Here is a 16,288-nt window from a genome sequence, read left to right on the forward strand (position 1 = left end):
CACGCTTAACTCTCTTAACCTCTTGGGCCTTGCCACCACCTAAAATGCTTAAGCCTGGTTAAGAGTTTAGCCCTATTATATCTCATATATAGGACTATCTGGGGTCTCACAACTTTCGTGACCTATAATTTTATTTTATTTTTTTGTTATCCCCTCCACTAATTTTTTCTTTAAATCAGTGACAAAGTTAAAACATAAAAATACTAAAGTGAATATTCGATAAACTATAGGTGAGGTATCTAAATTTTTTGTATATAATTTAATGTAAAGTTAACGGATGGGCCGATAAAAAAAGAAAATGAAAACATAGGGCACTAAATTGATACACTTTAAACCATAGAGTACTAAAGTGATAAATTGCGAAACCACAGGGGCGGTATTTGAAGTTTATCTTAAAATCAAAATTTTGAAAAATTGGATAACTAAATGAAAATGATTCACAGTTCAGTTCAGATAAGTTTTGTATGTTTTTATCTAATTTTTTTAAATAAATACAAATAAAAAGCACAAATTATAAAATAATAAAATAACATATTTCAAATTTATTACTAATAAGTTATTAAATATTATAAAATTGTAAAATTTAACCATATATAAAATCTAAAATTAAAAAAAAAAAGAAAAGGAGTGTATTTCAAAATGTACCATAGTTGAAGGGCCATCATACAATTTTACACCTCTTGATTCTTGTCAGAACGAAAGTTAGGCAAAAATGTACAGAACTTATCACTACGGTGGACAATTTTGGATTAATTATCTAACCTTACAAAAGAATTTGGTTTTATTATTTAATCTTATTAACATTATTATGACTTTAAAATTAATTTAATTATTATAATAAATTTATATTTATAAAAATTATAAAAATTATATTAATTAAATTAAATGAATAAAGATAAACGATTTGTTTAAATTTGTTTAAAAAACTATAGTAGACTGATTTAAATTAAATAAATTAAAAATTAAATTTTAATAATTAATTTAAAATAGCACATAATTAATGCGTTCTTATCTAAAACTTACGTAGACATTGTGGTCTCGGTGTCAATATAATTTGGTGCCCAAATAACTATTCTCCCTCGGTGCCTCGGTGGCCTAGCGTGTCGTGTAGTGAGTAGTGACCCATATTAACTGCACTCAAAATAGTCTCATAATAATTGAGCAGGAGATATTTTGCAGGCTAAGGGGTTATTTGGTTCTACGAAAAATTTTAAAAAAAATTTGATGAAAAATATTTTTTTGTGGAATTTTTTTTTTTTTACCACATTTAGTGTTTGGTTCGTAGTTTATTTATATTAATTTTTATTATAATTTATATTTGTGAATTAAATATACTAAAATTATATAATATGATAACTTGATAGGTATATAATATAATAGGGTTAATTTGATACAGCTCCCTGCAAATATAGTGAATGAAAAATATATCATTATAAAACTCAACTTTCATATGTTGTTCTTGTAAAAATTTCGATATTTTCAAAATATGTCCCTCTAATTTGTTACCGTTAGAGAACTATTTATATTTTCAATTTTGCCATCATAAATATGTCTCTCCAAAAATAATAATAGTATAATATAAGAGGGATAAAAATATTAAGAACTAATTAGGGTTAAGTATTTAAACTATAGTTTTTATAATGGATTTTAACAGCAGAAATATATTTGAAAATATCACGACTTTGTAGGGACAACATATGAAAGTTGAACTTTGTAGGAATATATTTACTATTCACCATATTTTCAGGAGTTTGTATGAATTAATCTAATATAATATGAGCAGGTATAACCTAAAATGAGGTGTACATCTTACACCCACTCCATCCTAAGGCCATTATTATCACATTAATTTTTTAAAATTCTACTAAAAGCCAATTCGATTTTTATCAACCTTAGAATTGCGGGTATAAGATGTACACCGCATTTTGGGGTGTACAAGAAGCATTTTTCATATAATATATGTAATAGTATACATATAATACTATATAATAAAAATATGTAATAATTATAAATAAAAATATAAAAAATATATAATAACTTTTCACTCTTTCCCTCGCTCTCTCCTATATATATATATATATATATATATATATAGAGTCCGTCTCCCGTACTTTCGAAAGTACGGGAGGCCCCGTGCTTGTAAGTTGTTTTCGATGATAGGACGTTTAATTCGACGATCGGCTCCGTTAGATATGATCTACCCTATTGGAACTATCTAGAAACCAAATTTTAGATTTTTTTGACATCATTTACTAAGCGATCAAAAGGTCTAGAAAATGACTATTTTAACGGTCGATGTGGCACATTTTTAAGTTCAACGGTGTAGAAGTATCCAAATTACATGAAAATTTAATAGAAAATTCTACTTAATATCAATAGCAAGATCAATACTTCCGATTTAAAATTTGAATCCTTTATCACTATTTTTTATGAGATTTTCATTTTCAGCCGTTCATTTTGAGGCTACTCGTTCACTAGACAAACGAAATTAAAAAATTATGAAATTTGGTTTCTAGATAGCTCCAATAGTGTAGATCAAGTTTAACGGAACCGATCGCCGAATCGGATGTCCCATCATCGAAAACAACTTACAAGCACGGGGCCTCCCGTACTTTCGAAAGCATAGGAGCCTAGCTCTCTCTCTATATATAAATATATATATAGTTGAGTTAGAATACTATCGTTAGCAAACGAGCTCCGGTGCCACCCATTTGTTTTCGATGATAGAGCCTCCAAATCGACGATCGGCACCGTTGAACATGATCTATACCACTTGAAGTGTTTAGAAATCAAATTTCATATATTTTCGATATTGTTCTCTTATCCATCGAGTGNTTTTCGATGATGGAGCCTCCAAATCGACGATCGGCACCGTTGAACATGATCTATACCACTTGAAGTGTTTAGAAATCAAATTTCATATATTTTCGATATTGTTCTCTTATCCATCGAGTGGACATAAATATGAACGGCTAAAAATAAATATTCTTTAAAAAATGATGATAGGAGTCTTGTAATCAAGATCAAGAGTATAGATCTTGTTTTAAATAGTTTAAAGAATTTTTTAACAAAAATTTAATTGATTTTGATATCTTTACACCGTTAAACAAGAAAACGCCTCATATCGACCATTAAAATTACAAATTTTGAAACCCTTTGATCATTAGGCAAATGATATCGAAAAGATTTCAAATTTGATTTCTAAACACTTCAAGTAGTATAGATCATGTTCAACGGTGCCGATCGTCGATTTGGAAGCTCTATCATCGAAAACAAATGGGTGGCAACGGAGCCCATTTGCTATCGATAGTATTCTAGCTCAACTCCTCTCTCTCTCTCTCTCTTTCTCTCTCTCTCTCTCTCTCTCTATATATATATATATATATATATATATATATATATATATAGAGTAAGGCTACTATACTTCTGGAAGCATGGAGCTTTCCGTGCTTCCAGGTCGTTTTTCATGTTGCGACTTTCGAATCGTCGATCGGCTCCGTTAAACTTGATCTAGAGTATTTGAAGTATCTAGAAAATAAATTAAGCGATTTTTCGATATTATTTGCCGAGTGAACGAAGGGGCTCAAAATCAACAGCTAAAAATAAAAATCGTACAAAACGTGATAATATGATATTAAAATTTTAGATCAAAGATATTGATCTTGTTTTATATAGTATAAAGAATTTTCTATCAAAATTTCACGTGATTTGAATATTTCTACACCGTTAAACTTGCAAACGGCTCACTACGGCCATTAAAATTATTGATTTTGAGCCCCTTCGATCACTAGGCAAATGATATCGAAAAATCATAAAATTTATTTTCCAAGTACTTCAAATACTCTCGATCAAGTTTAATGGAGCCGATCGACGATTCGAAAGTCGCAACATGAAAAACGACCTGAAAGTACGGAAGGCTCCGTGCTTCCAGAAGCATAGTAGCCTCACACTATATATATATATATATATATATATTGTCCGGCTACTATGTTATTAATAGCACGAAGCACTTAGTGCTACCAAGTTTTCCGCCGTTAGATCTACTTTTTTGATTATTTTCATCCGTTAGATCATACTATTCAACCAACCACCCACTCAACCCTAGAGGGCCCGCATCATCCTAATCGCATATCTCTTAATCCAATGGCCAAAAACTTGGTAGCACCAATAACTTCGTGCTAGTATATTAGCCTATATAATCTTGTGTGCTAGCACGGAGGCCTCCGTGCTCCTAAGCCGTTTTCAATGATGGAGCTTCCGAATCGACGATCGGCTCCGTTAAACTTGATCTAATATATTCGAAGTATCTAGAAAATAATTTTTGTGACTTTTCGATATCATTTACCTAACGATCGAAAAGGTTCAAAATCAACGGCTGAAAATAAAAATCTCACAAAAAATGGTGATATAGCATTAAAATTTTCGATCAAATATATTGATCTTGCTGTAAATAGTATAAAAAATTTTCTATCAAAATTTCATTTGATTTGAATGCTTCTACATCGTTAAACTTGCAAACGGTATACATCAATCATTAAAAATTGTTGATTTTGAACCCTTTCGATCGCTAGGAAAATGATATTGAAAAATCACAAAAAATATTTTTTAGATAGTTCAAATACGCTAGATCAAGTCTAACGAAGCCGATTGTCGATTCAGAAACTCCATCATCGAAAACGGCTTAGGAGCATAGAGGCCTCCGTGCTGCTAATAGCACACAAGACCTACTCTATATATATATATATATATATATATATATATATATATATAGAGAGAGAGAGAGAGAGAGAGAGAGTTGAGCTAGAATTAATACTCTCAAAAGCACCAAGGAGGTGGTGCTTTTGAATTTTTAACCATTGGATAGAGAGGTGTAGGGTTGAGATGATGATGGTGGTAGGTGATGATAGGTGGTGGTAGATGAAATAATATTTGATCTAAGAAGTATTAGTAATTAAGGAGTAGATCCAAGGGCTAGAAACTTAGAAGCACCAAGGGGTTAGTGCTTTTAAAAGTATTCTAACTCAATTCTATATATATATATATATATATNACATATTGATCTTGCTGTAAATAGTATAAAGAATTTTCTATCAAAATTTCATCTGATTTGAATACTTCTACATCGTTAAACTTGCAAACGGTATATATCAACCATTAAAAATCGTTGATTTTGAACCCTTTCGATCGCTAGGAAAATGATACTGAAAAATCACAAAAAATATTTTCTAGATAGTTCAAATACGCTAGATCAAGTCTAACGGAGCCGATCGTCGATTCAAAAGCTCCATCATCGAAAACGGCTTAGGAGCATGAAGGCCTCCGTACTGCTAATAGTACACAAGACCTACTATATATATATATATATAGAGAGAGAGAGAGAGAGAGAGAGAGAGAGAGAGAGAGAGAGAGAGAGAGAGAGGCTGGTATGTTTCTGAAAACACAAAACCCTCTATGTTTCTAAGTCGTTTTCAATGTTGGGATTTTCGAATCAACGATTGGCTCCGTTAGACTTGATCTAGAGTATTTAAATTATCTAGAAAATAAATTTTATGATTTTTCGATATTATTTGCCTAGTCATCGTAGGGGCTCTTAGTGAGGTAGATATGCTTTTGGAAGCACGGAATCTCCGTGCTTCAAAGTCGTTTTCAATATTGGGACTCTCGAACTAACGATCGGCTCTGTTAGACTTGATCTAGAGTATTTGAATTATCTCAAAAATAAATTTTGCGATTTTTTGATATCGTTTGCCTAGTGATCGAAGGGGCTCAAAATCAACGGCTGAAAATAAAAATCTTACAAAATAAGATAATATAATATTAAAATTTTAGATAAAAAATATTGATCTTATTTTTTAGTATAAAAAATTTTCTATTAAAATTTTACATGATTTAGATATTTCTACACCGTTAAACTTGCAAACGGCTCACCACAGCCGTTAAAATTATTGATTTTGAACCACTTCGATTACTAGGTAAACGATACTAAAAAATTACAAAATTTATTTTCTAGCTACTTCAAATACTCTAGATCAAGTCTAACGAAGCCGATCGTCAATTAAAAAGTCCCAACATCGAAAACAACTTGAAAGCATAGAGTGTTCCATACTTAAGCATATATACCAGCCTCTCTCTCTCTCTCTCTCTCTCTCTCTCTCTCTCTATATATATATATATATATATATATATATAGAGTGGGTCGGTATGCTTATGGAAGCACGTAGCCCTCCGTGCTTCTAAGTTGTTTTCGATGTTTGGACTTTCGAATCGACGATCGGCTCAGTTAGAGTTGATCTAGAGTATTTAAAATGACTAGAAAATAAATTTTGTGATTTTTCGATATCATTTGCCTAGTGATTGAAGGGGCTCAAAATCAATAATTTTAATGGCCGTGGTGAGCCGGTTGCAAGTTTAACGGTATAGAAATATCCAAATCACATGAAATTTTGATAGAAAATTCTTTATACCATAACTTTGATCTAAAATTTTAATGTCATATCATCATATTTTGTAAGATTTTTATTTTCAGTCGTTGATTTTGAGCCACTTCGATCACTAGGCAAATGATATCGAAAAATCGCAAAATTTATTTTCTAGATACTTCAAATACTCTAGATCAAGTCTAACGGAATCGATCGTTGATTCGAAAGTCCGAACATCGAAAACAAAGTGGATGCACGGAGCCCTCCGTGCTTCCATAAGCATCCTAGCCGCACTCTATATATCTATACTATATATAAAAGCGTATAGGAATTCCGACAATGACAGACAGAATCCAAAAAGGAATAAAATAATATTCTCTACGAATGGTTATTATTAATTTGTTAAAAATATCTCAAATAAAAATTAACGGTTATGATCAATCTATTAAATATAAAATAATATTCACTACGAATGATTATGATTAATTTGTTAAAAATATGTCAAATAAAAACGAACGGTTATGATCAATCTATTAAATTTCTACTACATATAAAAATCTATTCCCTATAAATGGTTATGATCAATTTGTTAAAATAATATCTCAAATAAAAACATTTATAATCAATCTATTAAAATATAGCATTCGCATTTATCTATAAATTCAATCATATGAACGATTATAATCAATTTGTTAAAAAATATCTCAAATTAAAACAAACGGTTATAATCAATTTGTTAAAAAATAGTATTTCTATTAATTTATTTTACATTAAAATTAAAATTTGAGTTTAAATTATAAATTTAATTTAATTTTTGATATCAAATTTNGTTTTCGATGTTCGGACTTTCGAATCGACGATCGGCTCAGTTAGAGTTGATCTAGAGTATTTGAAATGCCTAGAAAAACAATTTTGTGATTTTTCGATATCATTTGTCTAATGATCGAAGGGGCTCAAAATTAATAATTTTAATGACCGTGGTGAGCCGGTTGCAAGTTTAACGATGTAGAAATATCCAAATCATATGAAATTTTAATAGAAAATTCTTTATACCATAACTTTGATCTAAAATTTTAATGTCATATCATCATATTTTGTAACATTTTTATTTTCAGCCGTTGATTTTGAGCCACTTCGATCACTAGGCAAATGATATCGAAAAATCACAAAATTTATTTTCTAGATACTTCAAATACTCTAGATCAAGTCTAACGGAATAGATCGTCGATTCGAAAGTCCGAACATCGAAAACAAAGTGGAAGCACGGAGCCCTCCGTAATTCCATAAGCATCCTAGCCGCACTATATATATATATATATAGAGAGAGAGAGAGAGAGAGAGAGAGAGAGAGAGCTAGTCTTCTAACTATCTATAGTACCGGGGGTCCAGTACTATAGTTTCGTTTTCGATCTTAGGGTGTTCAAATCAACGATCCACACCGTTAAACTGATATAGGATATTTAAAGTTTTTAGAAATAAAATTTTATATTTTTTCGATATAGTTTTCTTTATGATCAAAATATTTCAAAATTGTCAATTTTCAATGGCTATTATGGCGAGTTTGGAGTTTAACGGTGTAGAAGAATCTAAATTTCTTCAAATTTTAATAGAAAATACTTTAAACTATCTAAATTAAGGTTAACATTCTTGATTTTGAATTTAAAAGTTCTATACTCAAATTTTAAAGATTATTCAATTTCCACCGTCCATTTTGATATTTAAAAGTCCTATACTCAAATTTTAAATATTATTCAATTTCCACCGTCCATTTTGACATAATTTATTTTACTAAGTAAACGATGTCGCAAAAAACTAAAATTTTATTCCTGAGAACTTTATATATCCTAGATCATATTTAACGGTGTGGATCGTTAATTTGAACACCCTAAAAATAAAAACAAGACTATAATATCGAAACTCCGGTACAATAGATAGTATAATAGCCTAATTATATATATATATATATATATATATATAGTCCATGAGCTCTGACTTAAGCTCGTGGATTGTGATTGCAGAAGAAGCCATGCGCCGTGTGTTTTAATTGAGTTTTCATTTTTCGCGTCATCTCTGCGGAAAACGAAAAGCCGATTTTTCCGTCGAATTCGTAAAAACTTTTTTTATGAAAAATTACTTTATGCCCAAACAAACACTATAAAGATTATTTTCAACAACAAAAGAAAATTTTTAGTGCTTTTATATCGATCCAAACACACCCTAAACTAAAATTAGCTCATTGCCCTAACGTTTGTTTATAATTTAAAATTTTATGTTTTAAATAATTGACAATTCCCTATTTTATAGTTTTATTTTAATTTGAGTGTAGCTAGGGAACCGATGGTAATTAGGATGTACAAAATACTGTGTACTAACTGGAATTGTAAGGTATTACATATGAGCAATTCTATTTATATACTTCAAAAAAGAATATAAATGTTAGACTCATCATTAAAGGATTATTATTATTTTCATATTTTATCAATTTTTTTTCTTAATATTAAAAATTTAAAAGAATTTATAAATTTTTTGATAGAAAGTATACAATTTACACCAATTTTTTTTTTTGGTGTACACCTAGCATTTTTAAAAATGATGAAACACATGGGGATAACAAAAATTTTATTGTACATTTCATAAAGAAATGTAGATCTTATATTCTCTCTAGAATTCATAGAAGTTCAAATAATTTTGAATAAAAAAGAAAAATAACATGATAAGTAAAAAATGATAATTTTTGGAGAAAAAAAAAGATAAGATATTTAGCCTATTTTGAAATGTACTAGTGATGTTGCTCATCGGTAAAATGTAGCATTCTTTTTTCTTTTAAGAGATAGATAGCATGCTATGCGCTTCGTTTATTTCATTTAAAAATAAACTTAGCTAGAAATGTGAATCAATTAAGATTCGAACTTGGGAACTCAGTACCAACGATCAAGCCCTTTGCCACTTGCTCTAGGGATGGTCGATGTAAAATGTAGCATTCTATCTTGATATGATTTAGGCTTAGGGTATGTTTGTTTGGGTGAAAGTGGGATGGAAGTGGAGAGGGGAAAAGTCGTATTCGTAAGACACGATCACTTTCGTTGTTTGGTTCGCCGTAAAAAAGTTACGGTCGAAACTCTAATTAACCTGAAAAGACGTAATTAACTTCGACCCATCGTGGGTGGAAGTCAATTACGGTGAAAAGAGGTGAAGAAAAAAACTAAAATAACATATTAGGTAAAGATAATTATATTTAAATATATTTAATTATGGTACTAATTATTTTTTATTCATTTGAAATATTTAAAATATGATTAAAATTGATTAGTTAAGTTTCAATATTTTTTTATTTAGTCTGTACAATTAAAATACGATAAAAATTGATTAATTAAGTATTAATATTTTTTTACTTTATAATTTTATTGTTGTATTACTATAATTTATGTATAAAAAAATAATTTAGTTGTTTTCAATTAAATTTTAATTATATAAAAATATAATTATATTATTTTTATTTATTAAATTATTTATTATTTATATATAAATTATAGTTTTACGTTATATACTTTTTATCAAACAAACAGCAGAACTAATAAAACTTCACTTCCACGAATACAAAATAAACAACGGAGAAGAAATAATTTTCACTTAACTCCACTTCAAAGTCTATTTTAATCTAAAGTGCAATTTGGATGAAACAAATATGCTCTTAGTCACCTGCTTCAAAATAAACATTTATTCTATAATAAAATAGAAGCAAAATTTATAAGTGGTAAAAGATAATTTTTCAAGCTACATAATAATAAAGCTTAAATAGGGTGACGGGTAATTTTCCAAGCTAGCTAGCTACTCATAATTTGCACGTAAGTAAGTAAACAATATCACTGAGCGCGCGCCCGTTTAATTTCCGATCAACAGATCATCTCGCCGGAGGAGGCAAAACGGCTGAACGCGGTGGAGTCGGCGTTCGGCGATCCGGAGGCGATCGCGAAGGCCATCGGCCCCGCCGCCAAGGTGGTGGTCACCGTGGGCCCCGCCGAGAAGTCCCCCTCAGCCGCCGCTGCCGCCGCATCGGCGGTCACCACCGACGACGCCCTCCAGGTGGTGCGCGCCGCCGAATTGGCGGGGGTGGGCCACGTGGCGGTCGTCTACGACGCCGGGACGGGAGGAGTAGCAGCGGGCGGCGCGTCGACGTACAACGTGCTGGACGGCATCACTTCGTTCTTCGCCAACCTGTTCGCGCAGTCGCAGCCGCTGACGCTGGGGGAGTTCCTCAGCAAGGTGGCCGAGACCGACGTGAGCTACACCCTCATCAAGGCCTCCCTCACCGACGACTACGCGGCCGAGGGATCCTACGGATTGGTCGTGTCCCAGGAGGGGACCACGCCCGCTGGAACCACCGCCCGGTACAAGGTACGTAATTAATTATTACATGCATGCACCAATGCATGCATGCATGCATGCACGTGTTAATTAAGCTACTACTTAATCGCTAATAATGCTATTCTGATCGCTCTCCTTAATTTTTTTTTTAATTCTAATTATTATACCAAAACTGATCTAATTAAACCCTCTCCATGATGGTGTTTACATGCATATTAATAATATTTTTTTGTTAGCAAACTCCAATGTAAACGGAAGTTACTAAAAGAGATCAGGTCTCTCTCGAAACAGTTGAAGAGCCTCCTTACTGATCGTTAACCTTAATTTTAGTATTGCAAATCAATATTGTGTTCTGAATTCTGATCTCACCAGCCGAATGCGTATTCTTAACTGCGCGCATGTATATCCTGCATGCAGGTGTCTAGATCACAGATTGCGACGCTTGTGGCAGATGTGTTCTCCAATACGGCTGTAGCTGAGAACAAGGTATTTTTCGTTACTCGATCGTCTCCCTTGTTTGTCGTCCTTCCCGTACCATGCATCTTCATCTAATCTTGAAATAAGACCCAAAAATCCTACTTTCAGTTATGCGCTCTTCATTAATTTATTTCAATTGGAACTGATGAATTTTCAGGTTATGAGTTCATGAATTCTGTTAAATTCTCAGGTTGTTCAGGTTTCTACAAGCCCCTCAGCAGCTTCAAAGCCCATAGATGAGCTTTTCGGGTGATTAGCCATGCACCATTTTATTTTATTTTATTTTATTTTATTTTTTCACTTGTCATGCTATTTATTAGCTGATCATTACTATATATATAAATATACTCGTCATATAAATTACAGGAATTACGTACAAGGCTTTTTCTGTTTGAGAAGAGAAAAAAAGTGTTTTAGCTTTTGAATATTTTTAATAGTATAGCTTGACACTTCTAGAGGGAATTTCAATTGAAAAGTACTTTTATAATTGGTCTAATCAAACGATACTTATGCACAAACCGCAGTCAAAATAAAATGCGCTATTTTACTTCTGTTTAAAAATTTCTTTAAGGAAGTTCCTAGAAATCTTCTCTCCACTTCTAACATTAATAAGTGTGCTAGCTAGCAGTAGCACTTACTTAACATAATTAAGAAGCATTAATTTGGCGCCATTCGGCTCTACACAATGCGGCCTAGAAGTGCTGAAATAGTTTGGTTTCAAGAAAGTGCGGACTGTGGTGTAGGTTTCTAATATCGTACTGCGGTTACGAAACAAATGCCTGAAGCTCTAAATATAGTTCGGACTCGGGCCAACCAGACACATTATAGATTTTTATGAAGGTTTACTGAACTCAATTTCCATCATTAATTGTGCAGCGCTGTTCCTGAAGATGGAAGGAGGAGAGCGTATCAAGAGGCCTTAGCGAAGGCGAAAGCAGAAGAGGAAGAAGCCCTGTCGGCTTCTCAGAAAGCTCGCGAGGCCGCAGAAGCCGCCAAGAAGCTCGAGAAAGAGGTGAAGAAGCTCTCGGAGCAAGAAGCGCAATCTGCGAGCCTAGCACAAGAAGCCAGAGAAAGAGCAGAAGCTGCGGGCACTTCCCTAGAGAACCTCATGGATCGGGCAAAGGGATTCGGAAAGGACTTCTCTTGGGAGAAATTTAGCTCGCAGCTCAAAAGTTCTGCTGCTCAAAAGCCTGAGGAAGAGAAGCCTAAAGCACAAATTGCCACCGTTAGGGGCCAGGCAAAAGCAGAAAAGTTGCCACCCCAAAAAGCAGTTATAAGGCAACCAACACAGAAGCAGAGGCAGACGCCCTTACAACCTGATCCAAAGCCAGAGGTGAAGAAGGTGTTTGGTGGGCTTTTTAAGCAAGAAGTAATCTATGTAGATGATGATTGAGTTTTTTGTAGAGAGAGAGAGAGAGAGATTGCAAATAAGGTTCCAATTGCAAATTTCTTACTCCACTGCAAATTGTTTCATTCTTCTTTGAAATTATAGTCTCGCTATTTCTCTTGTGCAAAATTGAGGCATGCATGGATTTGAAGAGATTAGCCCTGGCTTTACAGAAAATATACAAAGAAGTGACCACTGGCAACTAGATTGGTTAATTGTACCTCATATTGTTCGTATTTATTTGATATACATGATTTAAAACTTCTTTATGGCTCGTGGGCTTTTTGTGGGGCCCAACGTCCAATATGCTATGTCCGGAAGGAAGCGCTCGTGCTTATATTATTATATGTGAGTTTAGTCCCATATTAAAGACTCAAGATATATAGTAATTTTTAATCTATTCCATCATCCTCAAGCTATTTGCTTAGAAGATAATGTGAGTGGTGCTATCCAAGAAACACAAGCACACGCGCGATCTTGGTTATGCGGTTCAATTCACCTCATCTTTTATTTTTCTTTTTGGGACTTTAGGTAAGGTCCAACGACTAACCCGAGACAGAGCCGTTGGACCCTACCTTCCATTGGCTGCTTGAGGGAGCTACACTCATTGGCTCTTATCTGTATACAAGAGAGGGTGCAGAAGAGGTTAAGTACCTTTTTTGGCTGAAGCTTCTACTTACTATTGTTGCTTCTTCTACTTTGAATTTTAAACGAGAGATTCTCATTACACTTAACTACTTTATTTGCTTGATCTCTGAAAGTCTACGTGGTTCGAATTGCACCACTCTGTAGTCTGTAGACGTGCCGACGGGGTGAACTGTGGTAGTTGTAATACTTGAAGTGATTGCCGGAGCCTCGTATTTGGAGAGACAAACTAACTTCTAGGACAATATATATATAGCACGTCTCGACTCATAGACCTCATCTAAACTTTTCTTCTTTATTATATTTGGTTATTAATATTTTCATGCGTTTCAAAATATTTATTTAATCCTTGCAATTTAAAAATTATTTTATAAACAAAATTATTTATACATAGACAGGATTTTCTCCAACAATATCCAAGGCTATATATATCTCCAGTCCGACTCACATGATCAGTGTAAGTCTGCTTGCATTAGTGGCCCACAGACCTATCCAGAAGAAACAAAATGATGCAAGTTGCCATCAAGTTTGAAGAGAAGCATCCATCATTAATATGAATTTTCAGAGAATTTCAATGATTTTTCAGCAAAAAAAAATTTCACAGAGAATTCTAATTAACTATTATGGTAGGGCTAGCTGTGAAGTAAATTTGTGTTTGCAGACAGTCGATGTTCGATCAAATTAATGAAAAAAAAAGAAGAGTAAAATAAGTTAGCTCCACAATGTTTTTATATATTGGCTCGATGAGAAATCAAATTCAGTTAGCATAAGGTAGATTAAAATAAGACACAAAAAGAATCGATTTGTGAGCCGTATGAGGTAGGAAACTCTCAAGTAGGGTTCTTAGGAAAGAAAGCACCTATTCCAACTTCAACTAGGTTAATGACAAAACTACAAATATCTTCTAATCAAGTACAGTATATGCTAGTACAAACTGCTAGTAAAAATTTCGATATTTTGTGAAGAAGTTAAAACGCTTGTCAAAAACCATAATTTCAGCTCTTTCTATTGTAATTTAGCAGCATTGAAATGTCACTTTGAGACCTTTTGTTGATGCTAATTATTTAATGATTGTTTGATCCTGTAATTGCACGACAGTTTACTTATCAGTACTATCAGCTTTCTAATTAAAAATTTTCAAATTGCGCTGTAAGCAAAAATGTTCAATTACATATTATATTCTTACAGATGGAATCTCATTTGAATACATCATCATGCAAATAGGTTGAGCTCGTTTATTAGTCAAATATTTACTTTCTAAAATACAAAAATATTTTTCACAAGTACTTAATTTTTATTGGTAATTAAGTGAATTTATCACCACAAAGCCTTTTATTAGAAGTTTATTCCACCACATCTTTTTGATGACAATCACAAGAGCAACCAAAAGAAGTATCAACTGAAAAGACAAAAACACTACATCATTGACAACCGAACTACTTGAATTTCGTTTCCACCAATTAACTTGTTCCCACCAATTCATAGCCAATCCAATTTTTTTCTTTTTTTTGGTTTTGCCTAATCTCTTGCTAAAATTTATATAGTGATGATCCCCAAAAGCAACTAGTGGTGAAGAACCATCGTTGAATCCAAACCTTTCCCTTATTTTGATCTCTATATCTTTTATTTTCCCACAATATATAGCTGGGTCCCAGCGTACTCTGTCTCTATTTTGTAGCTTATGTACTCCCATGAGGCCACGATCGCTCGTTGGAGATTGCCCCACGTGGCCCTCACCCCAATCCCAAAGTTTGTGGCCGTTACGGATCCGAAATCAGAATCCACAATGTCCGCTATATATTTACAGCACCCACCCCGCCACCATTTCTGGGCAAAGGGCAACAACACCAACAAGTGGTGGAGAAGCTGCTTTTTGCCTACAGCTGCAATTTCTGGGCTTCTTCAATGGCCACTGCCGCCGTCTCGACCGTTGGAGCCGTTAACAGAGTGCCGGTATAGCTATGATTTTCCCGCCACCTCTCTCTCTCTCTAGCTAAGAACCCACTTTGATTTAATCGCCACCAAATGAAGTTTACTGCTCTTTGTAGTTCTCGCTCAAAAGTAAGTCTTTATTTCTCTTTTTAGATATAAAAGTAACTATTCTATTGTTAGTTGTGCTTGGATTCTATTGCATTGGTGCAACAAAATAAAGGTTCTTTTTTTTAAAAAAAAAAAAATTCCATTCACATTTTTGCGCCTATTTGACTCTCCATTTATTTAATTTTTTTCTGTTTTCACCGGTGGTTCTAACTAGCGAAGCATTTTGATGCAGCAGGTCCAGAAGGATGAGCTCTAATTTGGTGCTTTTACTTTTATCTGCTATTTCTATCGAAATTATTGAAGAGATTTGAATATATAACTCTTTTTTTCGTAAAATCAACTAATTCATCTATTGATCTATTTGATTCCAAAGAAGGCCTGATGTTCGATCACTCTTGATTGATTACACGTTATTCGTCCTATTAATTCCTCTAATTCTAAATTTTAAACCACTTTTCTTTATTAGTACAAAGTGGTTTCATTATGGAGATTTACCTTGTTAAATATCAAATGTAGAATTCGAACTCATGAGCAGAAACTAAGGAGGCTTACATATGTTATGTTAACAGAAAGATGTCGAAAATGGTTCAATGATAGCTATAACAGCTAGCTATTGCTATTTACAAGAAAATTTTGGATTTCAATAACCTTTTCCATGAATTTTCACCAATTTTTTCAAATTTTGGTTTGACATACAACTTTGTATATGCAGTTGAATCTGCACGGCTCCGGTTCGGGATCTCAGGTCCCGAATTCGGTGTTCTTCGGCAGCAGCTTGAAGAAAGTAAGCTCTAGCCTAAGCCATGGAAGAGTCCCTGCCAGGGTTTTCAAGGTTATGGCCGCCGACCTTGATGAATCGAAGCAAACCGAGAAGGACAAATGGAGAGGGCTGGCATACGACACGTCGGACGATCAACAGGATATCACGAGGGGGAAAGGTAAGGTCGATCCGCTC

The 16,288-nt window shown here is 33.4% G+C and overlaps 1 protein-coding gene across 1 annotated transcript in view; it reads left to right on the forward strand.

Moving 5' to 3' along the window:
* Nucleotides 1-12,868, forward strand: part of LOC109704585 (protein plastid transcriptionally active 16, chloroplastic-like) — a 15,195-nt gene extending 2,327 nt beyond the window's left edge. Inside the window, exons 2-5 of the mRNA XM_020225341.1 lie at nt 10,320-10,814; nt 11,202-11,270; nt 11,452-11,510; nt 12,138-12,868. Of these exons, the coding sequence (XP_020080930.1) occupies nt 10,320-10,814; nt 11,202-11,270; nt 11,452-11,510; nt 12,138-12,654 (1,140 nt within the window). The 3' untranslated portion in view covers nt 12,655-12,868. The remainder of the gene's footprint in view (nt 1-10,319; nt 10,815-11,201; nt 11,271-11,451; nt 11,511-12,137) is intronic.
* The last annotated feature ends 3,420 nt before the right edge of the window (nt 12,869-16,288 follow it).

The sequence above is a fragment of the Ananas comosus genome, unplaced genomic scaffold (assembly GCF_001540865.1).
Source record: "Ananas comosus cultivar F153 unplaced genomic scaffold, ASM154086v1, whole genome shotgun sequence".
In the NCBI taxonomy this organism is placed as follows: Eukaryota; Viridiplantae; Streptophyta; class Magnoliopsida; order Poales; family Bromeliaceae; genus Ananas; species Ananas comosus.